The sequence below is a fragment of the Oryctolagus cuniculus genome, chromosome 17, assembly GCF_964237555.1.
Source record: "Oryctolagus cuniculus chromosome 17, mOryCun1.1, whole genome shotgun sequence".
Lineage (NCBI taxonomy): Eukaryota > Metazoa > Chordata > Mammalia > Lagomorpha > Leporidae > Oryctolagus > Oryctolagus cuniculus.
In genome coordinates, this window is record NC_091448.1 from 62,092,736 (window position 1) to 62,120,641 (window position 27,906).

At 63.5% G+C, this 27,906-nt stretch overlaps 2 protein-coding genes across 6 annotated transcripts in view; one reads left to right on the forward strand and one right to left on the reverse strand.

Annotated features, from left to right (window-relative positions):
• Positions 1-27,906, reverse strand: part of SLC5A10 (solute carrier family 5 member 10) — a 50,535-nt gene that overhangs the window by 10,828 nt on the left and 11,801 nt on the right. For both annotated transcript variants that reach the window (XR_011383243.1, NM_001082699.1), the window contains 4 exon segments: positions 27,555-27,660; positions 27,233-27,313; positions 25,935-26,140; positions 23,107-23,242 (listed from right to left, as the gene is read on the reverse strand). Coding sequence is in view for 1 of the 2 variants with exons in the window: in NM_001082699.1 (NP_001076168.1) it covers positions 23,107-23,242; positions 25,935-26,140; positions 27,233-27,313; positions 27,555-27,660 (529 nt within the window). In the remaining variant the exon portion in view is untranslated.
• FAM83G (family with sequence similarity 83 member G) lies at positions 587-27,893 on the forward strand. 4 transcript variants are annotated; one of them, XM_070061556.1, is made up of 6 exons: positions 587-728; positions 1,297-1,987; positions 14,294-14,461; positions 20,678-20,802; positions 21,406-22,645; positions 25,484-27,893. In XM_070061556.1, exons 2-6 carry the CDS (start codon positions 1,430-1,432, stop codon positions 25,862-25,864), a joined length of 2,472 nt encoding a protein of 823 aa, XP_069917657.1. In that variant the 5' UTR covers positions 587-728; positions 1,297-1,429; the 3' UTR covers positions 25,865-27,893. The 4 variants fall into 4 exon arrangements, with proteins under 4 accessions (XP_069917657.1, XP_069917655.1, XP_069917659.1 ...); XM_070061554.1 differs by lacking the exon at positions 587-728 and adding an exon at positions 739-1,105; XM_070061558.1 differs by lacking the exon at positions 587-728 and adding an exon at positions 739-1,105 and having other exon boundaries at positions 25,487-27,893.

Genomic DNA, 27,906 nt, shown 5'->3' on the forward strand with positions numbered 1-27,906 from the left:
GGGCCGCGGTCCCGCGGAGCGCGGATGAATGAGTGATGTAAGTCAAAGCGCGGCTAAGTCAGTTGCTGAGACTGTTTGCTGCACCCGGTTTAATGGGCTTTGCCTTCAGATGTGGTCCCCACACCCTGCCATATCCGGGGTCCCCGGCCCCAGGGACGCAGTGGCCCGGAGAGCTGCTTCAGGGCTCAGAAGGAGGACCCCTCCCAGCAGGACAGGCCACCGGGCACTGGCTGTGTCCACACTGGGCTCCGTGAAAAGACCCTCACTTGGAGAGAGCCGGTGCCCTACCCCTGCCTGCCTCTTCCCAGCCCAGGCCCCCACCCTACTTCCACTAGCAGGGGCTGCCAAGGCTGTGGACGGTGCTGTGTGACCCAGGGAGGAGGACATCGTCCCTCTCTGGGCTACAGTGTTCCTCCCGGAGCGCCCGGTCTCTGGTCCCTTGTTCTTGGAGGAATTCAGCAACCAGAATCCAGCCGGCCGGCCGCGCAGGCTAGAAGGCGCGCACCTGGCTCGCGTCGGTCCGCGCCGTCCCCGGTGAATCAGCTTCCGGCCCCGCCCCCGGCGGCACGTGACCGCAGGTGCTGTTGGTGGTGGTGTTGGTGGCGGCGGGGTGGGCGGGGCGGCACTTAGTCACCCAGCCGCCCCCGCCCGGCCCCGGCGCCCGCCGCCGCCGCCGCCCGCCCGCGAGCCTCCAATCGCCCGCTCCGCGCTGCGCCCGCGCCCGCCCGGTAAGCACACACCGCTCCCCTACCCGCAGCCCCCGGGACCCCGTTCCCTGCCAGTGGCCCTTCCGGGTCCCGAAGCGGCGGTCCTGGAGCCGTTGGCCTCCTCCGCGCAGGCCTCTCGGGTTGCCGGTGCCCGGGAATCTTAAGACCCTCTCCCTTCCCGGAAGCCCTGGGAATGCCGGGCACCGCTCAACAGTGGCCCGGACGCCCAAGTTCGGTCTCCTGCCTCTCCCTCTTGGAAACGTGGAGGGGAAAGGTGTCCTGCCTGCCTCAGTTTCCCGAAGAAGTTGCCTAGGGCTTCAGGCAGTGGCTCAGAGAGTTACCTTAGGGCTCAAAAGTGGGGCAAGTGGGCCCACTGCGCCCCCTCCTCCCAGACCCAGGCACGCCGGACCCTGGGGATGCGGCCCCCGCCCCCACCCCCGGGTCCCCAGCCCCTGACTGGTCCCTTCCCACCTCCAGCCCCTCCGCTCCCCCTCCCCACTTCCCTTCTCAGCCACACCCCCTGCCGTTGCCCCTCCCCCGCCGCTGCTCTCTGACCTGCATCCTGCATTCATTACTTCATTCTCTGCAGGTTCCTTATGGGCACAGGAGCAGGGAGGCTCCACAGCGCGCCGGCGCCCCGTCGGGGCTGGAATTAGGAGCCGGCTGTCAGCCCCCCGCCCCCCACCCAGCGGCGGCAGGAGCGTCCAGCACAGGTGGGCACCATGGCCTTCTCCCAGGTGCAGTGTCTGGACGACAACCACGTGAACTGGCGCTCCAGCGAGTCCAAGCCCGAGTTCTTCTACAGCGAGGAGCAGCGGCTGGCGCTAGAGGCCCTGGTGGCCCAAGGCCCCGAGGCCTATTACGAGGTGCTGAAGCGGGAGAACATCCGGGACTTCCTCTCCGAGCTGGAGCTCAAACGGATCCTGGAGACCATCGAGGTGTACGACCCCGGCTCTGAGGACCCTCGGAGCACAGGGCGCTCCCAGGGGGCGGAGGACAGCGGCGGAGGTGGTGGTGGTAGTGGCGATGGCGGCGTTGGGGTCCCCAATGGCGAAGAAGCCAGTGGAGCAGGAGGGGACCCCACGGAGCCCGACCCACTGCCCTCGCTGGAGTATTGGCCCCAGAAGTCCGACCGCTCCATCCCACAACTGGACCTGGGCTGGCCCGACACCATCGCCTACCGCGGGGTGACCAGGGCCAATGTCTACATGCAGCCCCCCCTGGACGGCCAGGCCCACATCAAGGAGGTGGTGCGTAAGATGATCAGCCAGGCCCAGAAGGTGAGGGGGCGCTGGGCAGGGGGCCTGGCCCACACGTGCTCACTATGCAGGGAGGAGGAGGGGGGTCTGTCGATTGCCCCGCCACCTCCCTGGAGGAGGTGTCCCTTCCGCCTTAATGGAGTGCCTCCATTCTTGGCCTTTGGCAGGTGTCAGTGGGCTGCCCCTTCTCCCCTGGCCTTTGTGTGTTGTCCGAGGGTGTATCTGGTTTCCCCAGACCTGGTGAGCAGGTTCCCCATAAGAAGGCGCTGCAGCCGGCGGGGTGGGGTGGGGTGGGAAGGAAACCCATAGCTTTCTCTCTCCCGCTCTTAGCGTGTCGCTGATTCACCCCGGGGAGGAGGCAGCTCCTCGCACACGGCACGAGCTCCGGGCTGGGGAGAGATTTTGTTGGACCGTGGATATGTGTTTGGAGATTGAGGCTGGCCTGCAGGTGTGGGTTCCAATCTGCCTGTTTCCTGGTCATGCTGAGCTCCCCAGAGGGCATTGCTCACCCTCTCTGAGCCTCCCCGTGAGCTCTGCAGTGGCCAGGGCTTCCCCAGCCTGATGAGCAAGGTTGAAGTGGCGTGTGTCCAGCTGAGGCTCAGCTGGATGCTGGGCCCTGCTGGGCGGTGCAGTCCCCCGGTTGTGGTGGCCGCTCCGGGCTGACACACTGACATACATTCTGAGGAGCGGTGCTTATCATCACTGGCCGAGACAGGCCCTGGCTGGACAGCAGTGACCCTGCACAGGCGCTGCCTCTTGCTGAGCGGAAGTGCCTTTTCCCGATGTGGCTGATAAAGCTGGCTGTGTGGAGAAGGATCCTGAGGGCCCGCCCGGCCCCGGGTTGTAAGATGAGCTGTTCTGGCCCAGTTAACCGTCCCTATCCTGATCCCAGAACTGGGCAGCTGGTTGCCCGAGACCGGGATGCTGGCTTTCGGGCCCATTCTGGCTGTCCAGGGGGATTGTGGGGAACTCTTGGGAGCAGAAATAACAGAAACGGGTCTGGAGCTGACGGGCTGGCTCCAGCTCAGGTTCCCACAGAGGTGGTTCCCGACCCACCCACTCTCGGCTCCCTGGCCCGCAGCTCTGCGGCTTCGGGTTTCTGCTCCGTGCAACGGAGGCGGTGAGGAAGAGAGAGCTGTGTCTTTGGCTATTGTCAAGACAGACTATCGGGTGACGGCGTGAGAGAGGAGTTGGAGGAAGAGGGGGAGGAAGGAGCCCTTGTAGCTTTCAGGCTGAATAGCCTGGCCCACACCTGCCATGGGGGTGTTGGTGACATCAGTGACATCAACGCCGGATGGGGCTGGAGATGGCAGAACAGAGTTCCCAGAGAGTGGCTGTTGTCATCCCCTTAGCCAGCAAGCGCATGGGGGAAACTGAGGCCAGTGCTCCCCGTTCTCTGGGCCTCTCCTCCCCTTAGCCTGGCTTGCAGGATTCGAGGGTCTTATCTCTCGCAGACAGCGAGGTAGACAGCCTGGCTCAGTGATGGGGCCAGATAGGGGTGCCTGGGCCAGCCCGGGCACTCAGGGCTGTGCCCACAGAGCCCCACTTCCTCCCCACGTGTCTGTAGCACAGGTGAGATGCAGCCATGCCATGGAGGCCCATGAGCTCCCTGCCGCATGCTGGAAGTTCCATTTGCTCCCGACAAAAGCCCCAAAAGGCTGTTGGTGTCCCCTGTCTATGGTGACAGCCAGGACGAAGCCCCTCTTGGGAGTGGGGGGGCCTGCTTCATGTGGGTGTCAACCCCAAGGGACGTCCCTGCAGTCCCCAGCAGATGGGCAGCACCCTCTGCTTTCAGACCCCTGGAGGTGGGGCTGCCACTGCTGAGACAGCATCGTCCCACTTAGCAGGGAGTCCTCCAGCGTCCCGCGGGAGGGCCTCAGGGGTAGCCCTGGTGGACAGAGACCCTGGGGCACGGGGAAGGGCAGACCTGTTCACAACCCCACAGCACCGTGGGGAGCCATGCCCCCACTTGCTTCCCCATCACATCCATGCCAGGGTGGCACTGTGCATGCGTGGGCGGGCGGTAATGACAGTGGCTACCATGCCCAAAGAGTGAGGTGCTTTATAATCTCAGGCAGTGTTATCTGCCCCATTTCCCAGATGCAGAAACTGAGCCCCAACCAGCTAAGGCCCTAGTCCAAGGTCACCAAGCTAGTTCTTGGGTGGAAGAGCGGGCACCAGGCCTGTGTTGCCCTCCGGCCCTGGCAGGACGGGGTGGCTGGGAGGGGCGGCTGATCCGGGCAACCTGCAATCCTCTGTCTCCCCTGCTCCGGCTGCTTCCCAGGCTCATGGGCAGGGCCAGGACGCCGCTGGACGCTGACGGGGCGCTTTGCCCGCCTGCCAGGAGCTCACTCAAAATCACCTTTTGTCTCCTCCTCACGCAGGTGCCTGGTGTAGGGCGAGCCCCACGCCCACCAGGCCTGAGATGGGGGATTCACTAGGGGGCCGCTTGGCTGAGACGCCAGGCCCCCTTCTCATGTTGGGGGCTCCTGGGCTTGGGGCGGCTGGCGCTGAGTCAGGGCGGTAGCCCAGCCCGTCCCGCCACCTCCTCACTCACCCTGCCGTGTCCTCGTCAGCACAGCAGGCAGAGCCTGGGGCAGGGAAGTGATACAGCGAGAGCGCTCAACCCACGCTACCTGAGCCGCCGGGAGCGGCTGTTCCCGGCACAGCTCCCACCACGCCCCCTTCCCAAGGCTGGAAGCCAACTGGTGGGCAACAAATCCCAAGAGCCAGGGTGCTGGGTTCCACGGTCCCCTGCTCTGCCTGCAGCTGGCTCTGAGCCCCAGCCGTCCCATCTGTGAAATGGGTACAGGTGTTGAAGATTCTTAAGCGTCCCTTCAGCTCCGATGCCCCCCTGTCCTGTGACTCCACGTGGGCCCTGAGTCTTAGCGCCCTGGCTGTGTGTCCCCCCGGGGCAGTGGCTGGTGCTCTCCAAGCCACCCTTCAGCCTCAGGGGGCTGCATCTTCGAGATGGGAGGTCGCCTGCTTGCCCTTTTCCCAGAAGCCCCCTGGAGCCAGTGGCAGGGGAGAAACTGCCGTGGGCTTCAAAATGCATACCAGAGGCCGGGCCTGTAGAATCACGCCTGGCAGGGCCGAGCCGGCCTTCCCCTGCTGCAGCCTCGGAGCGAGGTGAGGCTGAGCCGGGTCGGGTCTGCTGCAAGCCAGAGAGGGGTCCACGTAGGCGCCAAGCCCGCCCTCCCGGCAGGTGCCGAGCCCCAGCACACGCATGCGCACACGACACGACACGGCGCTGGGCCCCTTCCGCGATCCCTCCCTAGCCACCACCAGCCCAGAGACAAGGACACCTTCCCCCCCATTTCACAGTTGAGCAGACCGAGAGGGGCCGAGGTGCAAGCGGCAGCGGCTGGACAGGAGCCCGGGGCTTGGGAACGAGACTCAGAGCGGCTCAGTTTCTTGCTCAGGGGCACCCAGCAGGAAAGGGTTCCAGGGTGCCCGATCAGCCCTCGCCTTGTCTGTCAGGCCCCCGCCTTCGCACGCTCGGGTCCTGGAGAATAAAAGCAGCTTAATGAGGCGTTTATTCAGGGTGCCAGCCCTGTGCCAGGTGCTGAGCGGGCACTGACCTGCACCAGGTAATCCTCATCTCAGCCCCATTGTCCAGAGGTGGAAACCGAGACTTGGTGGGGCTCAGAGAGGGAGAAGAGTTTGCTAGAGGCTGAAACCAAGGATTAGGCCCTGCACCGCAGTCTGCAGCCCTGAGCACCCCCCCACACACACATCTGGAGGAGGAGCAGGTGCTACTCAGTGGAGGGAGGTAGTCCGGCACCCAGCGCCCAGCTTTGGCTCAGGACAGCCGATACGTTCCCAGGAAGCTCCGGGTGCACCTGCAGTAGGCACAGTGTGACGACCCCGGGGCCGGCGACAGTGGCCAGCAGTGGCCTCTGTTGGTCCCTGGGGCCTGGGAGTTGTCAATACCTTTCCCAGGGCACCAGGCAGAAGGGTCTCATTGCAACCCTTTGCCAGGTAGTACCAGGACGAGCCCCCACTCCCAGCCCCACAGGAGCCTCCAAGGGTGACCCGGCTGGAACCCCGGGCTCACACGCCGGGGTTGGGGAGCTGCTTTTCTGCCTTTCTGCCTGCTCTGGCAGTTCCCAGGCCAGGAGCTGCCAGGGTGGGGAACCATCTGATAACATAATCCCAGGTGTTGGCCGCTCCCGTCTCCTGCACGGGCTCCCTACCCCACGGCGCTTGCGTCTTAATTAGGAGTTTAGGGGGTTGTCAGGGCGGCCCTGCGAGGCGGGAGTGCCAGAGTCTGTGAGCTCTCAGGCCGGCAGCCCCACCCCCGCGGGCTGCCCCCACCCACGACCCCCGGAGATGAGCACCTGCCATGGTGCTCCCATCACAGATGAGGGGTCTGAGCCCTCCCACAGGGCCAGCAGAATGGCTGGTCCTTGCAGAGGCCCTGGCTCACCTGCTTTGATCAGCCATTCCCATGCTGCACGGCTGTGGGCCTCAGTTTCCCCATCTGTAGAATGGGCATTGCCCAAAAGTCCTGAGTGCACTGAGCATGCTCAGTCAGTATATAGCTAGCAGGGGATGTGGGGTCATGCCAGGACCCTGGCACGGGCTGGCCCCAGCCTGGCAAGCCTTGGCCTGCTGTGTAGGCTGCACCAGCTCCTAGGTGGGGTCTCAGTGACCCTTGAGCTTAAGCACCTTCCCGGGTTAGACACCACGTGGGGCCATGACTGTTCGGCCTTCCAGTCTCCCCGCCCCCTCCACAGCCACGTGACGCTCACCCCTGCTCTCTAAAGTCCACCTGCTCTCTAAAGTCCTGCTGAGATTTAAGCGGGAAGCAGAGGGGTCTGGGGGTGACCTGGGTTGAGAAGTGGTGAGCTCCCCATCCTGGGAGGCATTTAAGCAGGGGCTCCGTGGAACGCAGCAGACAGGACAGGGTGCCCAGGGGACCTCGGCTCCATGCCGGCTCACCCCGTAACTTTCCAGGCAGTCAGGGCACTCCCCGGCCCCCGTGTGTGTTGCTGACAAAGCTAAAGTTTCAGACTCTTTCTTCCTGGCCATGAGCTCTTGCAGCATGGAAATTCTGGCGTTCGCTGCCTGCCAGCTCCTACGCTCCCAGCAGGAGTCTCAGGCCCTGTGGCCTGCTGGGACAGCCTCATCCACAGACGCAGCTCTGGTCACCTGACACCTCGCCAAGGTCCCTCAGGGGGAGCCAGAAGACCCGGGGCACTGGGCCAGCGTGGGCTTCTGGTCAGAGGTGACCAGCAGGCACTTCTTAAGCCTGACCCACTGCAGCCTTCGTTCACTGGGCTTCGTGAGACCCTAAACTTCATAGTCAGAGGGTGGGGAAGGTGTGCTTGAAGCTGGTGACAGTCAGAGAGGGGAGGGACCTCAGAGCTCAGAGGCCCTGCAGCCCTACTCCCACCTTAGTGAGAAGAGAAACTGAAGCTTACCATGGGGAAGTGACTCACTGCAGGCTTACAGGGGAGGTGTGGCAGAGGCCAGGGCCACGGTCAGGGCTGGGAGTGGGGGTGAGGGGGACACCTGGGGCATTGACCTTTCAGGTCAGCACTGAGGCGGCAGGTGTTTGGGGATGCGAGCTGGGCTTCTGGAGGCCCTGGGTGGAGGCAGGGGCAGGAACAGACCCACAACACCCTGTCCGTGGGGGAAGGGCCGAGAAACAGCATGAGAACTGTGCAGCCTGGAGGTGTGTCCACTGGCTGTTCCCAAAGCCAGTCCTCTCTCAGTGCCAGGCGTGGGATTGGAGAGTGCCAGGAGCCAGTGGGAGCACCTCCCGGGGGACCCCAGGAGGCCTCCCGGACATCCCGGGAGCCTGGCCAGGCGACAGCACCTCAGGAGGGGAGGAGAGGAAGTGGAAACTGTCCCAGCCCTGCTGCTGGGGGGAGGGCGCTGGGGTAGGAGCTGAGCTCTTCCTGTGTCCATGCCATGCCCCCTCCCCAACCCTCCAGGGAGCAGCTGCCATCCCCCAGCCTCAGTTTGTGCGTCTGTGCAAGGGGTTGGTGAGAACCTCAGGACAGCTCTGCCAAGTGAGTTCTCTTAACTTGTGCGCGTCCATAAGGTTACTTCACTGGGTGCAAAATTTCCGTGGGCCCTGCTCTCCCGTTAGTATTTCACAGGTGCTGCTCCTTGTCCTGATTCCCGTGGGAGAGCTGCTTATTTTGGTTCCTAGGTAGATAATGGCCGTTTTTCCCTGTGTCTGCTGTCTGTCTCTCTGTATTACTGATCTGAAGTGATTTGATGAGGAGGTGCCCCGGGTCATCTTCTTCCTGTCTGTTCTGCTTGGAGACCATTGAACTTCTTGGCCCTGGGGAGCTGGTTGGTACTGTTTGATCTCTTCCCCCACCCCCAACCCCGGAATCTTCTGAGACTCCAATTAGAGGTTTATTGGACTGCTTGAGCTGCGATTTGCTGATGTTTGATCTGGTTCTTCAGCATCTTTGGTATTTTTCTTAGCTCCTTTTACTGTATCTTCAAGTACCCTGGTCTTCTCTTCTACAGTGTCTAATCTGCTGTTCTACTTGGTGTATTTTTTTTATCTTAAATGTTGCATTTCTGACCTCTTGAAGAAGTTCAAGTTGGTTTAAAAAAGCATCCTCCATTTCATTACTTGACCTTTTGAACACATAGAAAATGGTTACAACTGATGTCCTGTCTTTGCCAGTTCCTTCTAACATCTGTATTAGTTTTTGGTCAATTTTGACTGACTTTTTTCCGATTTGTGTGTCTGGTAATTTTCAGCTGGGTACCTGACATCGTGGATTCTGTTTGTGGGCTGCTTTGTTTTTGTTTTTCCCTTTAAATATTTCAGAGCTATGTTCTGGGATGCACTCAGGTTATTCGGAAGCCATTGAACACCTGCACTTAAGGTTTATTAGGCGAGACCAGAGATGACTTCAGGGTGAGAGATGTGGCTGTGGGCCACAGGCCAGACGGAACCTGCTTGTGTAAGCGATGGGAACACGGACCTGCATTCATTTCTGTACTTGCTGTGGCTGCGTCCTGCACAACAGCAGATCCGAGTCCTTGTCACAGAGATCACACAGCCATCCAAGCCCACCATGTCCATTTTCTAGCCTTTTGTGGACTGAGGGCTCTTGGCCTATGACTTAGGCAGTGTCCTGAGGGCTGCCCTGCAGGCCCAGTGTGGCAGGGGGGCCTCCACCCCGGCTGAGGGGACACAAGTGCCCCTGGCCCCACGTGGGCACCAGCGGCTGCTCTAGTGGTCATCCCCCAGCCCCAGAAGTTGCCTCTCAGGCATACATCACACGGTCACCAGCTAAGCCTCGAGGGGAGCCTCTGCGAGCCCCTGGGTCAGCTCGTGCAGCCCTGTCCCTTTGGTGCTCTGTCCCCCGCATCTCCGCAGCCACACTCTGTTCCCACAGCCACACTCTGTTCCCACCCTGTCCCCTCTGCACGGGGAGACCGCTGGGCTGCCCTGGCTGTCCCCTGCTGTCAGGGTGTCTCCCTTCTCCCAGGGCTACCTGCTGTCCCTGGCAGGATGATAAATTCAGCCTCTGTTCCTCCATCACGCAGGAAGTGGAAGCTGAACCCAGGCTCTTGATGCAGGGTCCCAAGCTCGGAGAGTGCCCAGGTCCTTGTGTTGCTCTGTGGCCAGTCCCTCATAGTTGTCCACAGCCTCCCAGCTGGCCCCGGGGAGGCGAGAGGCAGGGGGTGGGCAGTGACCATTCCTGGCCTGTCCACCCCAGGCATGCTGTGGATCTAGGGGGGTACAGGACTCAAGTTGGTGGCATGAGGAGGAGGGCAAGGACAGCTGCACCTGTGGCCCTGTGCTGGTGCCTCTACAGGAATTCCCTGTAGGAATTCACTTGATCCTCCCATGACCTTGGACCTTGTGGGTGGGGATTGTTATGAAGAAACCAAGGCGACAAGATCACACACTTCCCAGGAAGAGCTGGGGTGGGAGCTAAACGGTCCAAAGCCTGCACTGCCACAGGCTGGGTGTCCACCGGCAGAGCCAGAGACCCAAGACTCTTCCCATACCCCTTGCCCAGGTGGGGTCACTGAGGCTCTGTGAGGGCCAGGACCCAGGCTGCAGCCATTTTGGGGCACAAGCTCAGGCAGGCAGGGGTATGTCTCTCCCCCCACCCTGCAACACTGAACAGAGGCCAGAGCACCCCCTCAGGCTCCCCAGGACAGAGGTGGGGGCCCCTACAGACGATGCAGGTTGGGACTGCTCCCTGCTGACCCGTTCTTGGGGTGCAGGCGGTCAGGAGGCTCACCACCATGGCATCTCCAGATTTGCAGGAGTGACACCTGCCAGACACCCAGACAGACCCGAGCAGCGACCAAGGGGCCAGGGGCAGCATTTGCATAGGGTTTGAGAACAAGGAGGAGTCTTGTCTAGGTAGAGGCAAAACTCAGAAGCAGCTTGGTAAGAGTAGCCTGTCTGGGAGCTGCAGGCTTGAGGCAGGACATTTTGGGACAAGGGGTCTGGGGAGTCAGCCCCCCCCCAGCAGGTCCTCTGCTGTGTGCAGACCCCCTGTCCTCGCCAGTGCTTCTGCAGGGTCCCCCTCTAACCCCCTCAGGCAGTGAGGATGCTTCTGTCTGCACAAAAGCCTTGGGGCTGCTGGGAGCTACAGGCTGGTGTCGGCACCCAGCCAGGCAGGCAGGAGCCACTGTGGGCAGCAGGGAGGCAGCTGCTTCCTCTCCCAGGCCCCTGGGCTCAGTGAGATGCTCCAGCTGGCCCCTAGGCACTGGACACAGGGAGTCTGGATGTCAGAGAGCAAAGGCCAGGGAGCATCTTGTCTACCTCCCCGAGAGCACCAGCCCTGGACCCGCACTGCCCTTGCCCAGAGACTCAGGCTGGGGCCAAGGCAGTCTGAGCGGGTCGCCTTGCAGAGCGCCCCTACCTGGGACCCAATGCCCCTGCCCACTCCACCGACACCTGCACCAAGGTTTGCAAGGCTTCGGGCCATGCTGGTTATGGGACAGCCGCAGGTGGAGGCTGCTCCTCTGGGGCTCAGAAACTGCCCTCTCACCAACTCGGGCCTCTTCAGTAACCTCCTGGTGATGGGGGAGCTCACGGCAGGGCACTGGAGACCCGTGTGCATTTGCCCTGCTGGCTCAGGGGAGACCTGGGGCTGGTCCCTCCCCTCTCTGGGCCACAGCATCCGTGTCTTTCACATAGAGGGGTGGGGGGGTGGAGGGGCGCGGATATCCACCTGTCCCATGGATATCTTGGGGATTCTGAAGCTGTCAGGGGTTGGGAGAAGGCTGGTGGGCCCTGCAGATGAAGTTAGCTGGCAGCAGGCAGGATACAGTGGTGGGTCCATGGGTTGGCAGGGGGAACAAGGGTATTGGCAAGGAGGCACTGGAGGAGGAGGAAGCCATTTGGGGGCTTACACATATGCATGCCACCTGGAGATACCTGCAGGCAGGAGGACCAGGCTGGGGCTGGGGGGCTTGGGGACCCCTGAGGAGGCATGAGAGCCCTATGCCATTACCACAGCCCTGCTGGTGCCCCGCTTCTGTGCAGCCCAGCCCCCTTCTGCCCCTTGCCCGCACTGGCCTGGTCCCCAGGGAATAGCCATCCTTGCCCTGTCCCAAGTGGGTCCAACCAGCAAAGGCCTCTCTCATCAGCAAGATGGTCAGGAACCCCTTCCTTCTGCTGATGGGGCTGGCTCCCGGCCATGGGGCCCGCAGGGCCCTGGGGCGTGGGACACACACACACACCTAGTTGCTATTGTGCCCGCTGCTTATGTGGACACGGCTGGTGCCTGCCGTCACCACAGAGCAAGATCAGCGTGGGAACCCTGCTGAGCCACCTGCCTCTTGCTTGGTGCATCCCCCAACCCCACCTTTGACCGGTCCAGGACCCCCAGGGGGCACTGCGCTGGGCTGCAGGGCGTGGTGGGCGTGTCCTGTCTGCAGGACCAGCTCCGAGAATGTCTGAACTGGGTTGAACCACCAGAGTGAGCCGAGCCCACATCTGCATTTGGCTGGGACCCATGTCAGGTGTCCTGTCTCTTGCAGGTGCTCCTGGACAGCCAGCCAGTGTTCTTGGTCTCAGTCGATAAAAACTTCCTGAAGACTCACCCTAGGCCACACCCTGAGCCGGGCTCTGCCCTAGATGAGCTCACAGTGTCGTGAGCGGGCGAGCTGGGCCTCAGTGTACTCGTCTGTAAAATGGGACAGAGAACCTGTGCTGCTCCGTGTGTCTGTGAGAACCAAAGCAGACAGGCTGCTGGGGACTGGTGTAACCCATCAAGTTGTGCAGGGGCTAGGGCTGGCTCCCAGGCTGTGGAGCAGAGAGAGAGTGGGGGGGGGGGGGGAGACAGTCCCTGACCATGGCCTTGGTCACCGTCTCCCCTCCCAGCTTTCCTATCTGCAGAGAGGGAAGCCAGGACAGGGCTCAAGGCCTCTGGGAAACCTTGTGGGCTGCTGATCTCTGCTGAGGAACCAAGCCCAACACCTGGGGGCCCCATGGGGGAGAGGGGAGCAGGCCCAAAGGGAGCCAAACCCACAGCCGGCAACACGGGGCCGAGGCAATGCCGGGAACGGAGCACACGGTCCTGCTGGGGCATGTCCCCCTCTGCCAGCCCTGACCCCGCTGCCCGGGTCAGGCCTCGCTCCAGGGTGGCCTTTGAGGCTATTTGCCTGCCCAGGAGTGGCTTTGGGGCCATGGGGTCTGCTGCCCACCCCCACCCTGAGTCTCATCACCCACAGCAGGTCGCGAAATCCAAGGTCATTGGGAGCCCACCCCCTCCCCTAGCAGTCTTGAACATCTAGAATGGGGAGCTCACTCCACTTGCTCAAGCTCCTACCTGACCCGGGGCAGCCCCTCCAGGGGAGGGGTCACCTTCCCTCAGCCAGTCCCTGCCAGTGCCAGCCCCCACATCCACTATTCCCATAGACCCCCCCAACACCCCTCAGAGACACAGACACAGTGAGCAGCTGTCACCTCCCAGAGCACAGAGAAAATCCAAGGCCCCAGCACCCAGCTGTCCCCACACTCCCACGCCAGCTGCACCTGCATCTACTGGGACCATGGAGACTGAACCCTGGCCTGGCCCCGCCCCCTCCAGCCTCAGTTTGTCCAGCTGCACATGGGGCTCTCAGCCCCATGGTGCTTGAGGGAGGGCACAGCTGGGGTCCTGTGCTGAGTGAGCGAGGCTGCCCGAGGCGGGAAGGCAGCCGTAGGCATCTTGGTGTGTGTTGCTGTATCACAAACGGGCAGAGCCGCAGGGTCGCGCAGTAAGGTTCACGGCAGGGCAGGCGTGGAGTTGGGGTTTCGGTGCCAGGTGAGCAACAGGCATCAGCAGGGGCCTGAGGCCCAGGAGGAGCCCAGCTGGGCCTGCAGAGGCCGGCCCGGTGAGCTCACCGTGGGGCGTGCACACGCGTCCCGACAGCATCCGGGCCGGCTCCCGTCACCCCGCGAGGGGCGCCCCCAGGCCACCCTCCTGGAGGTTCCAGCCCGACCGTGCCCCCCAGGTCACTGTGTGGCCTAGGGCTCGGCCCTGGCCCCTTTGAGCAAGGCTCCTCCAGATGCTACTGAGACCCCCACGGGGTGGGAGGGGCAGGTGGCAGCCTCGAGCCCTGGTCTGGCTACTCCCCCGTGCTGTCAGCGGACAGGGAGGGGGCAAGCAGAGGTGCCGGTTGGGCTTGGCCAGGCTCAAGCTGGACAGATGAACCCCGACCTCTGGGACCCCACCCTGAGTCCAGGAGACTGGGGACAGGTGTGGTCAGGTGACAGGAAGAACACGAGTGCTACTCTGTGCTCCATCTAGACCAGACGAGAGTGACGATGGCAGGGGGCCCTGGTAAAGGCTGGAGCCCTCCTCCCCGGTTCCCTCAGCAGCCCGGGTGTGGGGAGAAGGGTGACAACTGGCCCCGGCTCAGGAATGCAACCCAGGAGTGAAGCGACCCTGGCACTCTGGGCTGAGCCCGGAGCTGGTGCCGCACGGCTCGGCTGGAGCAGGTACCAGGGAGGCTGCCCTGGGCTACCCGGGCACACTCGAGACAGTGCTTGGAGCCATCCACTAACTCTTCCCCAGCCTTTAGCCCCAGGCTTCCTCCTAAAGCTCCCTCAGCCTCCCCTGTCCGTTCCTCACCCCCCCTCACCCCCCCCCCAGTGAGCCGGGCTTTGTTTTCTTCGGTCTTGTGTTACGGAAACAGCAGGCAAGCAGGGGTGCCACTCCTGTATTCCCTGCGGCCCAGTGAGTCCAGCCTGCACCGCCGCCTGGGAACCTCTGAGCCCTGACCCTATCGCTGCCGGGGAGAGGGCGGCCATGGGCACCTGGAGGGGGTGGGGGTGGGGAAGGCCGTGCACCCCGCTGGAGCTGTGCCGTCTGACATCTCTCTTCCTGCACCCAGGTCATAGCCGTGGTCATGGACACGTTCACCGATGTGGACATCTTCAAGGACCTGCTGGACGCCGGCTTCAAGAGAAAAGTGGCCGTGTACATCATCCTGGACGAGAGCAACATCAGGCACTTCCTGCACATGTGCGAGCGGGCCCGCATGCACCTGGGGCACCTCAAGGTGGGCCGGAGGGCAGAGGTCTTTTAGTCGGTCCGCAAACACGCTGAGTGCCTGTCCGCTCCAGGCGGAGCCCCGTGCCGGGCACGGGCACACCAAGTTCGCTCATCCTAGCGCCTTAGCTTCTGCTGGAATGCCCCCAAGGGACGGGATACTCACTGCCTTCCCCGGGCAGAGATAAGATAAACACTGATTAGGCGTCTGCCGGCCAGGTGCTGGGGCTCACGCCAGGTACTGCATCACCTGTTGTTCCAAGCAACCCCTGCCACGGAGGCCACCTGTCCAATTGCGTAGCTCCTGGGACAGGTGGAACGCTCGCCACCTCCCATGGCAGCTCCTCACGCCCGGAAGGGTCTGTCTTGGGTTAAGCCAGAAATCCCTGCCCTTGTCAGTGGCACTAGGACCCAGCTGAGGCAGAGGAAACCCTGTGGGGCTGTGGTCAGAGAAGGCTGGAACGGATTTGAGGCTCACGTGTGGAGCGGAGGTAGAGAGGGACCTGGCTGTGCACCCTTGAGCCGGTCACCACCCCTCTCTGGGCTCTGGGATCTCATTAGTCCGGCAGAGGGGCGGGTGAGCCGGTGTGGGCGGGCCCTTCTGCTCAGACCCCTTGGCGTTTGGCGGCTTCCTGGCGGTTAGATGGGGCCCTCCTTCTTCCACCCAGCCATTGTTTGACACCTACTGTTTGCCCGAATAATGCCAGCTGCCACTTCCACAGTGTGGGCAGTGGGATGGGGCAGGCGTTCCCATTATGCAGGCTGGGGGGACATGGAGGCATGTGCCCAGGGGTCGTGGCTAGGGAGTTCAAGATAAGGGGAGTGGGCCCAGCTTCCTTGGGCGTCAGGCCTGTGAGCGTCACAGAAATCCCAGGGGAAGGCGGGGGTGGGGGGGGTTGCACCAGGCAGGTTCACCAGGGCTGGGGCTCCCGTGCCAGTCAAGCGCCCCTCCCCCACCCCTGCCCCCGCCCCAGCTGAGTCCTTTCCAGTGGGTGTGAGTGCTCCGAAGCGAGTCTCTCGCCCTCGGGACGTTTTCATGTGGTCTCCCTCAGGGTGGGCCCTAAGCTGCACGCCGTCTGCCCGCCTGCCCGCCGTGTAATTAGTGCCAGGGGTTGACCCTGGTCACAGCTCATGCCAGAGAGCACGCAGTGTGGGAAAGGCCCTGGCCCCGTGGGCAGCAGCTTGGAGAACCTCAGGGCTCTGTGTCCAGCCCTCCCCTGGGCCTGGGAAGAGACCCCCACACCCCCAGCAGGGGCTTCGAATCACCCTGTACATCTACCACGCACCCAGCGGGTGCCTGGTGCATCACGCCGTGTCGCTCAGCCCCACGCCATCCCTGGCGTCCTGGCGGGAGAGGCAGAGACGCGGTGGTTTAGGCGCGCACTGCAAGCTGGGGAGAGCTGCTGGCAATAACCATAAAGTCCAGGCCCCGGGCTGGGACTGGCGTGGGTATGACTCCTTCCCCCGTCCAGCCTCGGTCCTCCGCTTGGCCCACAGCCACCTGTCTGCACTGTGGGTTCCTGGCCCAGCCTGTCCTGCTGCGGAAGGTGGCAGGGTCAGCGGGGTGATGGACGCTTCCTCCTGCTCACCCCTGGACCTGAGCTCACTCAGTCTGCAGCCCTGGGCAGGTGGGCCCAGCCCCGACCAGGTGGCACCCTGCCAAGGGCCTGCTTGCCTGGCCCACCTCCCTGTCCTCGGGCCAGTTGGGAGCACTTCTGTTGCCATAATCCCTATGCCCGCCCTGGGCAGCCCCCTGCTGGCTCTGCACAGACCCTGGGTGCAGGGTGCCAGCTGTGCCTGGTGGGGTCATTCTTGCAACCCTGCAGGTGTCAGGGGCCTGTCAGAGGCGACACCAGGGGCCATGCTCAGCTCAGCCATCTTGGGCGGAGTCACTGCATCTCTCTGGGCCTCTGCTGTCTCTGCAAGACGGGACTGGCACCAGTTACTTGGAAGGAAGGGTGGTCATTATAGGGAGGGCACTGGGCCTCTGGCTGGGGGTAGGCCATGAAACCCCAGCTCTGCTCCCCACCCCCCAGCAAGTGCCCAGGGGCTTCTGGATCAGGGTCCGGCGGGGCCTGCCTCACTTGCCCCCTTTAAACTTCAAGCCTGCACAAACCCACCTGGGAAATGCTGAGCGTGGCTCGGGGCCAACTCCACCCCTGGTCTCTCCAGGGTGAGGACACATTGGAGGCTGATCCTGGGTGCTGAGGGGTGCCCCCCAAATCCCTTGGGGGCCATGGCTCAGACAACAGGAGCTCGTCCAAAACTACCTGGCTCTGTGCAACCAAACAGGAAAAACCAGCAGTCACTTGGGCGACGGCCGGACAATGTCTGACGAACAGAGACATCAGGCCCGTCGCCGTGGGAGGGCACGTGGTGAGGATGCGGGGTCAGCCGCGGCTCGGTCCCACGTGGACAGGCCAGGCCCAGCTCTTCTGGCCTGGGACTCCTTCCTCCCTTGTCTGCTGCCTTCTCTGCCCTTGCTGGGTCTGATAGATCCAGGGTGTAGGGCAGGGGCTCTCCACCAGGGGGCGCTCGCCTTGGCAATGCCCAGAGACACTTTTTGTTTTTTTGGCAGAAGGGCTGGGCCAGGCCGAAGCCAGGAACCAGGAACTCAATCTGGGTCCCCCCACATGGGTGACAGGGCCCCAGCAACCTGGCCATCGCCTGCTGTCCTCCAGGGTCTGTACCAGCAGAGCTGGGACTTGAACCTGGGCACTGCATGATGGGATGTGCGTGTCCCCAGCAGTGTTTTAACTGCTGGGAGAGACACATTTGTAATTGTCACAAAAGGGAAATGGGGAGGTGGGGTCCTGGTGGCCCAGGGGGATGACAACCATCAGCAAAGCATCTCCTAGCCCACGTCAGTGCTAGCCTGGCCCTCCTCCCCAGCCCCCTCATCACCTGCCTTGGGCCACAGGTGGGTCACAGAGGGCTTCCCATCCCAGTGTCATAACAGCCCAGGGTGAGTGTTGACCCCAGCTGTAGGAGTACAATGGGCCTTTGGGGAGCCCGAGGCTGGCTCAGGGGCCCAGGCCCCCGCCCACGTCAGGCTCTGCTGCACCCCAGCGCCTGGCCTCACCTCGCTGGTCCTGGCTCAGGCCTGGCCGAGATACAGCTTCAGATCTCCCTGCCCCACCTCTGGCCTTCATCCTGTAGTCCGCTCTGTGAGGTGGGCAGCAGGAGACCCGTCCTCAGTGCCTGGGTCTGGGCTGCACCCTGCCCACTGGGAGACTCTGGGCAAGTCACTTCCCCTCCCTGAGTGCCCCCAGCCATCCACCAAGTACATCCCCCTATGGAGTCCATGCCTCCTCACACACTGCCCTGCGTACTGTCACAGCCCTGCGGTGACCTCCTGGAGGTCTTGGACATCCCCCACCACCACCTTGCAGGCCCCCCTGCACTTGAACCTCACTCGGTCCTCATAGCAGCCCTTACAGCACAAGGGTGGGTTAGGCCCACTTTACAGATGAGAATACTGAGGCATGCAGTGGCATGGTCGACATCCTCCTGGCCCCGAGATTGGAGCCATGTTGGGCCAGGGCTCAAGAAGGCTCTGCCCCCACCCTGCTTCTAGGTGGCCTGAGCTCGGGTGGGCTTGGCACAGGGTCAGGCCAGGAGAGCTCAAGTGTCCCAGAGTTCCCTGGGGGTGGTCTGGGGGCAGGTACAACAGTTTCTCAGCCCTGGTGCCCTGTCCCCCTTGCTTGTAGCACTTGGGGCAGAAGCTGTTCCCTTAAATGAAGCCATGCCTGGCCCTTCCCACCCCCCAACTTGCCCTTGACCTGCTGAGGTCCAATGGGGTCCAAGGACTTGCCTGGGTCACCCCGCTTGGGCCAGCACAGGTGAACCCCAGCCCCATCTGCCCGGGCCCTGCTGGCTGGGGGTGTCCCAGGAGCCCAGAGACAATGCGTCTTTGTGGGATTCTCCACCCTGCTCACGTGAGCAGCCTCCTGCTAGCTCATCCAGGCCAGGCCCCATGGGTGGGGTCCCTGAACGGGCAGAGGACAGCCCACAAAGCCGGCCACGGAGGGGCCCTGCCACAGCCCCGGCCGCGGCTGCCTTGCGCTAGAGTTCGCTGGGACAAAATCCCAGCGTGCAGGCAGGGAAGCTGAGGCCCGGAGGAGGCCAGGGGCTTGCATGCATCTAGCCACCAGGCAAGTCGGCACACAGCTGAGGCCTGCCTCTCACGCGCAGGCTGAGTCACGGGGGCCAGACGTGTCAGGGTTCAGGTGGGCGGGGACTGACCGCAGTGGGAGGGGCGTGGAGGCCGGAGGCTGGTCTCCCAGGCAGAAGACTGGTATGTGGTCCTGGCGTGCGGAGTGCAGGCCCAGGAAACCACGGAGGCCGCGGGGCTGGCCTGTGGTCGGCGCAGGTGCCGGGGAGGCCTCACACTGCCTGCGAGATCTGTGTTCCAACTTCTTGTCCCCAAGCGTGCTCTGTGCCCGGTACAAAGTCACGAGCGCTAATTGTCCTGGGCGGCGGCCAGCTTCCTGCTGAGCTGGCTGTGTGCAGACAAGCCCGGGGGTGGGAGGAGTCTTGGCCCTGGGAGCAGAGGCTTATCTGCCTCCTGGGCTGGGCTCTGGGAGACAAGTGTCCACCCCACAGCTGGGTGGGCAACTGCTGGGGACCCACCCTGGAGCCCACAGACCCCGCCAATCTCCGTGGACACTGATGCCAGGAGCGTCCTTAGGGGCACAGGCAGGGCTGGCAGGCCCTGTGGCTCTCAGGCACCCAGCCCTAATTCTCTGCTCCATCTCCTCACTGGAGATCCAGCCTCCTCCCTTTCTGCCATGAGCCCCCCGCCCCGGGGGGACACAGCCCGGCCCCTCGGCAGGTGCTGGGCCACCCATGAGTATCTGGCTCAGCCCGTTCTACAGCCTGAGCCTCACGCCAGAGCCTGGTGTCGCCCGCCCAGAGTCCTTCTCCCTCTCCGCAGCTGCCCATGCCACCCCCACTCCTGGACTGATTCCCATGTGGTCCCCAGCCAGCCCCGACTGACTAGCCATGTTTACTTGTCCACCTCTCGCTCACCTACATGGTGAGATCTCGTCAAAGACATCTCCCTGTCTGTCTGTCTGTCTGTCTGCCTGTCACTGGGGGTCTGTGAACAAGGGGACGCGTGGGCAGTTAATAAGCTGGGGTCAGTGAGTGGGTGAGGGGACAGACGAGTCGGGGACAGCCCAGTCTGATGAAAGATGTGTCAGCGCCGAGAGCCCGACGCCAAGGCGCAGAGCCCTTCGGGAACGGGGTGAGACGCCCGTCACAGGAAGAGTACACGCATTCCAGCCAGGGTGCCCTGGAGGGGGTTGCTGCCCTGGCCAGGTCTCAGACTCCCCAAGGGCTTATGTGAAAACTAAAATTCCCAGCCTGACCACAGGCCTCCTGAGTCACACTCCCCGGGGCACCCAGGAACCTGCGTCTGGCGCCCTGCCCTGCTGGGCTTCTGCAGGGTGCCCTCAGCCACCCCACAGATGTCTGGGTCTCAGCCAGGCATACCCTGCCCTTCCTGGGGTCTGCACTGGCCTCTCGCGCCACTCCCACCCCACCTCTGCAATGAAGGGCACTATCTGGCCCTGCACCTGCTGTGGTCCACGCTGCACTCCTCTGGCCTGAGAGCAGTCTCTCTCTCTCTCTTTTTTTCTCTGGGTCTCAGGTCCCATGCCGTGGCCTCCCAGGGCCTCTCTGGGCCTGCCCCATAGCCAGGCAGTGCCAGCTTAGTGAGGAACTGGTCTGACCATCAGCAGCATCCCAGCCATGCGGAGCAGGAGCCCTGCCCTGGGGAAACTGAGCCCACCCCAGGGGCAACGAGCCAGGGGTGCCGGTCCCTCATCCTGGGAGGCCACAGGTCGGTCGGAGTACGAGACCCCGATTCCTCAGGAGACACCCCCCACATCCTGCCGCACAGCCCCCAGCCGTGCCTGGGGGCTCCCTAATGCAGGTGCTGCACGGGACCCCCGAGCACCACCTCCACCTGCTGTGCTGTTCCCCTAACAGGCCTGGCCGCACAGGTCTTGTCCTGCCTGATGCTGTTCCGAGGATGTCCTTTGAGGCCGAGGCCCAGACCCCTTGTGTGCAGCCTCACACCCCACCTGCTCCAGGCCCTGCGGTCCCCTTTCTCTTGGCCTCCCAGCCCCTCCCTGCCCCACACATGCTCCTCACCACCCTGTGTGCTCAGTGCTGTGGTTCTAACTCTGGCTCTCTACCTCCCCCCAACACACACACACAGAATCTCAGAGTGCGCAGCAGTGGGGGAACCGAATTCTTCACGCGGTCGGCCACCAAGTTCAAGGGCGCCCTGGCCCAGAAGTTCATGTTCGTGGATGGAGACCGGGCCGCGTGCGGCTCCTACAGGTGACTCCTCTGGCTTTCTGGGGGCCCCAGGGGAAGTGGCGTCCCAGCTTCCCGGCTGGTTGCTGCCTTTAATCCCAACCTGTGACACCCCGGTTATTCCGGTTCTTTGCTCCTAAAAAACGCTGTGGGGGGGGTGGGGGGGGAGTGCTGAGCCACACCCATCCGTGTCAGCCTTTAAGCAGAGGGGGGCTTTTGTCCAGGGAGGCTGCTGTCCCAGCCCGAAGTGTCCCTGGCCTGGAGGAGGGGTGTGGGCTGAGCCAGGCTACACCTCCCCATGCTCATGGGTGGTCACCGTGGGAGCCGTCTGTGGGGACCGGGATGGGGATGGGGGTGATGGCAAGAGCCAGAGGCAGCCCAGCCGTCAGAGCCGGGTGACCTCGTGTCTGGCTGTGCTGGAATTCTCAGCCTTACTGAGTGCTATAATAGCCCAACATCCCAGGCTCGGATTTGACCCCCACCCCCCAACCCCCGTCCTGTGCCCCCACTTGACCCTGGGGTCCTGTAGCCAAAGTGAAACACAGGGAGCAGCAGTGTGCGGCGGGCTCGTTCCACGGGGGGCGGTCGGCGGGCCTGACCAGCGCTGCCCCGCCCCCTGCCCCACAGCTTCACGTGGTCGGCGGCGAGGACGGACCGGAACGTCATCACCGTGCTGTCGGGCCAGGTGGTGGAGGTGTTCGACCGGCAGTTCCAGGAGCTGTATCTCATGTCGCACGGCGTGAGCCTCAAGGGCATCCCCATGGACAAGGAGCCCGAGCCGGAGCCCATTGTGTTGCCCTCCGTGGTCCCTCTGGTGCCCGCAGGCTCCATGGCCAAGAAGCTCGTGAACCCCAAGTACGCGCTGGTCAAGGCTAAGAGTGTGGACGAGCTGGCCAAGACCTCCTCGGAGACGCAGGAGACCAAGCAGCCCCCGGGGCTCCCCGGCCTGACACCGGCCGAGCGGCCAGGGGACCTCCCGGAGCCGCCCCCGCCTGTCCACCCGGGACTGCTCAACCTGGAGAGGGCCAACATGTTCGACTACCTGCCCACGTGGGTGGAGCCGGACCCAGAGCCCGGGAGCGACATTCTGGGCTACATCAATATCATCGACCCCAACATTTGGAACCCTCAGCCCAGTCAGATGAACCGCATCAAGATCCGAGACACGTCGCACGCCAGCGCCCAGCACCAGCTGTGGAAACAGAGCCAGGATGGCCGCCCCGCCCCGGAGCCCTGCCCGCCCCCACAGCCCAGCACTCCCCAGGACGGGGTCCCGGCTGCCAATGATCTCCAGGGCCACCCTGAGCCTCAGCCCCCGGTGCCCAAGCCCCGCACGGTTCCCGTAGCACAGCTGCTTGCCCAAGACAGTGATGACAGTGGCGGCTTGGCCCCGGACACCCCAGCGGAGGAGCCCCCCCAGAACGGAACTAGCCACAGGAGGGCGGAGCTGCGCAGCCCCCTGCAGCGGCAGCCCTCTATGACACAGGACAACGCCAGCGACCCAGGGGCGGGGCTCCCCAATGGGCTGGATGGAGAGGAAGAGGAGGATGACGACGACTACGTGACCCTCAGTGACCAGGACAGCCTCTCCGGCAGCTCCGGCCATGGTCACGGTCCCCGGCGGCCCTCGGCGGCCTCCTCCATGTCCGATGAGTACTTTGAAGTGAGGGAGCGCTCGGTCCCCCTCCGGAGGCACCACTCAGAGCAGCTGGCCAATGGGCCCGCCCAGCCGCCCCGCCGGCAGCTGAGTGCCCCGCATGTGACCCGAGGGACCTATGCCGGGCCGTGGGCCCAGGGTCGGGGCAGAGAAGAGACGGAGCTGCCGCGGAAGACGCAGGCGCCGCGCCCCCCAGACAAGGAGACACAGGTGAGTCCGGGTCCCTCGCGTCGGGGCATACCCTCTGGGCTCCCATGTTCCCAACACACCTGTTCCACAGGGGGAGTGGAGAGGGATGGATGGTGGGCAGGGCGGGAGCCATTTTCAGACCTCCACCAGGCTGGCAACGCACATATCCACACCCAGAGATTTCAGACGCCTGCCGCGTGGTGGCTCAGCCCCTGCTTGGCGCACTGGGAAGCGGCAGGGCACAGAGCCGCTCCCTTGTATCATCGAGGTCACAGAGCAGTGAGCAGTCTTTCTCCCGACCCAATGCCAAGACAGCTCCATGTGCATCCCTTGGACCGTGGCCCCGGGAGGCCATTTCTCCCTGCCGTCACCACCGCCCCAGGCTGGGCAGCTGCTCACGTCCATGCATTCCTTGTACGCCGCCAGTCCCAGAACCCTGGGCGCCTGAGGCTGAGCCTCGGCAGCCACAGCGCATCTCCTACCTGGGAAGAGCGCACGGCTGATCATGCCCGGCATAATCATAAGACCCATGGGCAGCATCTTGAGGTAGCTGGCGAGGATGGAGCCCGCCTTGGCGTGGTTCAGGTTCCGGGCGGACAGGGACCGCTGCACGATGACCTGGGGTGGTGACGGGGACAGCAGTGAGCCCAGCCCTGGGGGATTTCTCTCTGCTGGCCTCAGGGAGTGAGTTCCATGGCCAGCGATAGGCAGGGCTGAAGCCAGGAACTCAAACTGGGTCTCCCACGTGGGTGGCAGGGACCCAGGAACGTGAGCCATCGTGTGCTGCCTCCCAGGGTGCATCCTAGCAGGAGCCAGAGCTAGAACTTGAACCCGTGCAGTCTGCTATATGAGATGCACCTGTCTTAACCCGGGTCTTAACTGTTAAGCCAAACGCCCGCCCCAACTCCCTTTGAAAAAAGCTTCCTGGTGGAGGTGTCACTCGCAGGGTGTAGCTCCTGCCTGTCAGGTGGTGTTGAAGATCTCGCAGTCATGCAGCCTCTAACTCTGGCATCTAAGCATTGCCCCTTGGCTGCCCTGCACCAAGCCACCCTGTACAACTTCTGTCCTGAGTGTGCCGGCTCCAGCGTGGCTCTTACTGAACCGCCTGTCACACACAGTAAGGAGGACAGATACCACGGCTTCACCAGCGCAGGGCTTCTGTCCTGCCTCAGCTGGCTTGTGCTGACAAGCCCGTGCCTCAGTTTCCCCAGCAGGGGATAGAGGAGATTCTGTCTGGACCTTTCTCTCTGCTGTCCTGTGATTGCAGGAGCCCCTGGGGTTGGAAACGTTTGCCCAGAGCCCTGTGCGCCCTGGCACCTTGGACAGGCAGCAGCTGTCTGTTTTGTTTTGTTCCATATTCTCTGAGCTGGCACCGTAACTCCCAGGTGGAAATGCTTGAGGCAAGAGCTCCGAGACCCGCCAGCAGCCCACACTGCCAACAGCAGCTAGGCTGAGACCCTCCCCTCGGGGGTCAACAGATCACAGCCCTGCTGCCTGTGGGAAGCTGGCACTCCTTCCCCAAGCCCCTACCTGTGAGCCACTGTGCCCCACTGCCTCCGACCCGCAGGCTTGCTGCAGGGAGCGCGTGAGACGGCCGAGCCATCGGCGGCCTTTCTCTACGGGGTTCGGATCAGCTGTAGGGTGAGGCTGTCGCGGACAGGTGCTGCACGCAGCAGGGAGCCGCAGAATTGCCAGGGCCCCCAAGAGAAGCTACCCTTGCTTTTACCGACAGGAACTTGGAGGCCCCTGGAGGGCCATGGCAGGTGCCAGATAGGAGCCCTCGCCTCGCGTACTGGTTTCATTTCTGATGACAAAAAAGTGTGAACAATCCAGAAAACAACACAGAGCACGGTGAAGCCAACGGGCAGCACCCATGGTTCCCAGCCCGCGGCACAGAGAGGCGTGGACCAACAGGTGCACGTGGGGGCCGCCCAGAGGCCAGGGGGCCCTGGCGGCCTCAGGCAGACCCAGCCCCAGACCCCACTTGCTGGCAGCCACAGGGTCCCTCCCTCCCTCCTCGGCCCCGTCCAGCTCTGACCCTGAGGCCAGGATGTGCTGACTCATGTGGCTTCATGGGAAAAGCTTCTGAATCGTGTTCCACCCACCCCCCCCACACACACACACACACCCTTGCCAGGCAGGCCCGGAGGGGGGAAATGGGAGGCAGCTGAAGTTAAGGGGCTCAGCCCCTGCACCACCCCCACCCACCTCGGTGACACCTGCCGTGGGCCCATGTGTGCCCTGGACAGGCTATCTCGGGGTACAGGATGCCAGAGAGGGAGAAGCCCTGCTTTAGGTCAGCATGTTACATGTGGGGAAACTGAGGCAGCCTCCCAGGGCCTCTGACATCTCCCTTCCTGGACTTCCCGCTGCTAGAACCCAAAGAGGGTCTTTGGGCTCCTCCTTCTCGAAGTCTCAGTGTCACAGCTAGTGAACAGGGCTGGCTAGAGCCTCGCCCCATGCTGTAGCCTTGGAGGCCGGAGACAGGGTCCACTGGACCTATGCCACTGAGAGCCACGCTCCCTCCTGCAAGCTCCCTGGAGCCTCCTTGGGCAGGAGGACCCGGGGATACCATCTGCTTCTGCCCAGAGAAGGCAGAGGCCACCCGGATGGTGTGTCGCCACCCCTTGCCCTCAACGACCCTGTCCAGTTCCCAGCTGTGTGCAGCTAGAGGTGGGGGCTAGGGAGCAGGTCGCTACAGGGGTTTGCCCTATGACCCCAAGGAGCAGACGCATCTGCATGACAGAAGGGGAAGCCAAGGCCCTAAATGGGCAGACAAGTCTGGGCACCAGCACGCGCTTCTCACTCTCTCTCTCTCCCTCTCTCTCTCTCCCTCTCTCCCTCTCTCCCCACCCCCAGCAGGGTCAGCAGTTCCACCACTATGGGGGCTCTGCCTCGGGGACCAGGGATAAAGATGGTTTCGTCCGGCCGTTGAGGACCCCAGGACCCCCCCGTTTCCGCCCTGCTGATGGCACCCAGAGCTCTCCCAGGAAGGCTGGTCTGGCCCCAGCAGGCCCCCAGCACTGGCAGCCCAAGCCTGGTCCCGTACCCCGCGTGCTGCCCGACCCCGGCAGCCCAAGGCCAGCCCGGAACAGCGAGGAGCACACGAGTCCCTTCGGCATCCCGTACTCCAAACTGTCCCAGGCGAAGCACCTCAAAGGCAGGACGGGCGCGAGCCCGTGGGCCTCATCCGACTCAAAGCGGAGGGCCCAGGCCCCCCGGGACCGCAAGGACCCCTAGCAGCCTGGCCCAGCCTGGACCTCCCCTGGAGGGCAGCAGGGCGGGGCGGGTAGGCAGTGCCAGCACTCACCTGGTCAGTGCACCAGTACCAGGTGGCCATGATGGTCAGGCCGAAGGTCATCCCGGTCCACGGGAGGTCCCCGGTGTAGGGGTCCCGGAACATGTGCATGGCGTCGGCACGAGGCAGGTGGCAGGTGGTATTGGCGACGGTTCTGGACGGGATGGCCCGGGCGTAGGCTGCCTCCAGCTGCCCGTAACCGCCGATCTGGTGGAAGGCTGGAGGAGTCGGGTGGGCAGCACCGTGGGATGGCTGGGTGGTCCTGGCTCCTCCCACCACCACCACCACCACCACGCCCCCCGGCTCGCCGGTTACACCAGACTCCAGTTTCTTACCTTTCCCAGTTCTTGGGAAGGTATGCAGGGGATTTGGGATTTTTTTTTAAGGGGGTGAACTGAATGTATATGTTATTGTATTTAAGATAATACTGTTCGATGAGTGTTTTGCACCCGGGCACCGAGGTGTCCTCTGGGCCTCAGGCATGGGGCTCCGTGCCAGCTCCCTGGACTCCCACACCTGGGGTTTCTGAAGGGTCTGACTTAGGCAGAGCTGGAATCGCCATTGGGGTGGGTGGGGCTCTAGCCAAGGGTCTTCCCCTCCATCACTGTCCTGTCTACCTCACAGCCAGGTCCTGCCCAGCCTGGTCACTCCCCTCCTGTCCACGCTGGGCTTCGCTGGGTGGGTTCCCCCGAGTGGGGCCAGGGTTCCCCTGGCCTGAGAGGAGAAAGGCTGGATACAGGAAGCCCTCCCCTCCTCCCACCCGGGCCTGTCCACAGCAGAATCTGGGAGGGGGAGCCAGGCCAGGGGCTGTGTCCAGACCCCAGACCCCTGTGAGGCTCAGAGCAGGTGCACAAATGCTACACAGGGCTCCCTGCGGCTCTGCTTGCACACTTCCAGAGACAGGGAGCTCACTACCTGCCTGGGTTCCCAGGCGGCTGCCGCAGATCCGTGTCAGCTCCTGGCCCCTCCCCTGCCTTTGTGTAACCGAAGACAGCAGCACCTCCTGGGATTTTGTACAGGATTTTTAAACAATGGGAGGAGGTGCCCCGGCACTTCTGTGGTCTCCTAATTGTGTTGCCTCATCCACACCCACCTCGGCCCCACCTCAGCCGCCAAGCCCCGAGCCAAGGCGGGCCAGGCTCGCCCTGTGTTCCTGAGTCAGCTTCTGGCTCGGATGTGACAGCGTCACATCCCCGCCCCCACCCCTACCCCCGTGTCCAGCAGCAGGAGTTGACAGAGTGGCTGGACCGCAGGGTGCTGGGACAGCCCCGCCCCTACCCCCACCTCCACCGCGGCCTGCCCGCCCTCACCTTTGATGGCCAGGATGACAGCCCCCACCACCATGATGAGCGTCTGCAGGGCATCCGTGTAGATCACAGCCACCAGGCCCCCTGCGGTGGAAACAGCTGCTGAGAGGCGGAGAGGACACAGGGGCTCCTGGTGGGGCCACCCACCCACTGCGCCAGGACCAGGGCCTTTATACCTGGGCGAGCTGTGAAGACCAAGCCCACGGAGCTGCCCGGCTGTGCCTGCCCCGAGCTGCGCATGCGTCCTGTGCACGCGGCGTGCCCTGCCACTGGGTCAGCCCCCTCCCCCCGCCTCTGACCCGGCCCCTGCTGCAGAGCCCCTTACCCGTGATGGTGTACAGGGCTGTGATGGTGAGCGTGAGGATGGTGGACAGGTAGAAATTCCAGCCCAGGCAGATGTGCACAAAGAGAGCCCCCGCGTACAGGTCCAGCTGCGGAGGGAACGCGCCTGGTGTGCAAGTGCAAGGTCACCCCCAGACCCCGGTGCTGCTGCTGCTGCTCGCCAGATGACCTCGGGCATGGGCCTCTGGGCCCCATCCCCCCAGGAGGAGGTGCAGGGGAGACCACCTGCCTGCACCCTGTGGCTGCTGTGAGGGTGATGGGGCTGTGTCCAGCCGTACTGGGGAAGCTTCTGTTCTTAATAAAGTCCAGAGTGGCCACTGCCCGCCTGAGAGCAG

What these genes read in the sequence shown, in the direction of transcription:
- FAM83G (XM_070061556.1), top strand. Translation starts at nt 1,430, where the DNA reads ATGGCCTTCTCCCAGGTGCAGTGTCTGGACGACAACCACGTGAACTGG. An exon ending in TGCACCTGGGGCACCTCAAG is followed by an intron (nt 14,462 to 20,677) that starts GTGGGCCGGAGG and finishes ACACACACACAG; the next exon opens with AATCTCAGAGTGCGCAGCAG. An exon ending in GCCGCGTGCGGCTCCTACAG is followed by an intron (nt 20,803 to 21,405) that starts GTGACTCCTCTG and finishes CCTGCCCCACAG; the next exon opens with CTTCACGTGGTCGGCGGCGA.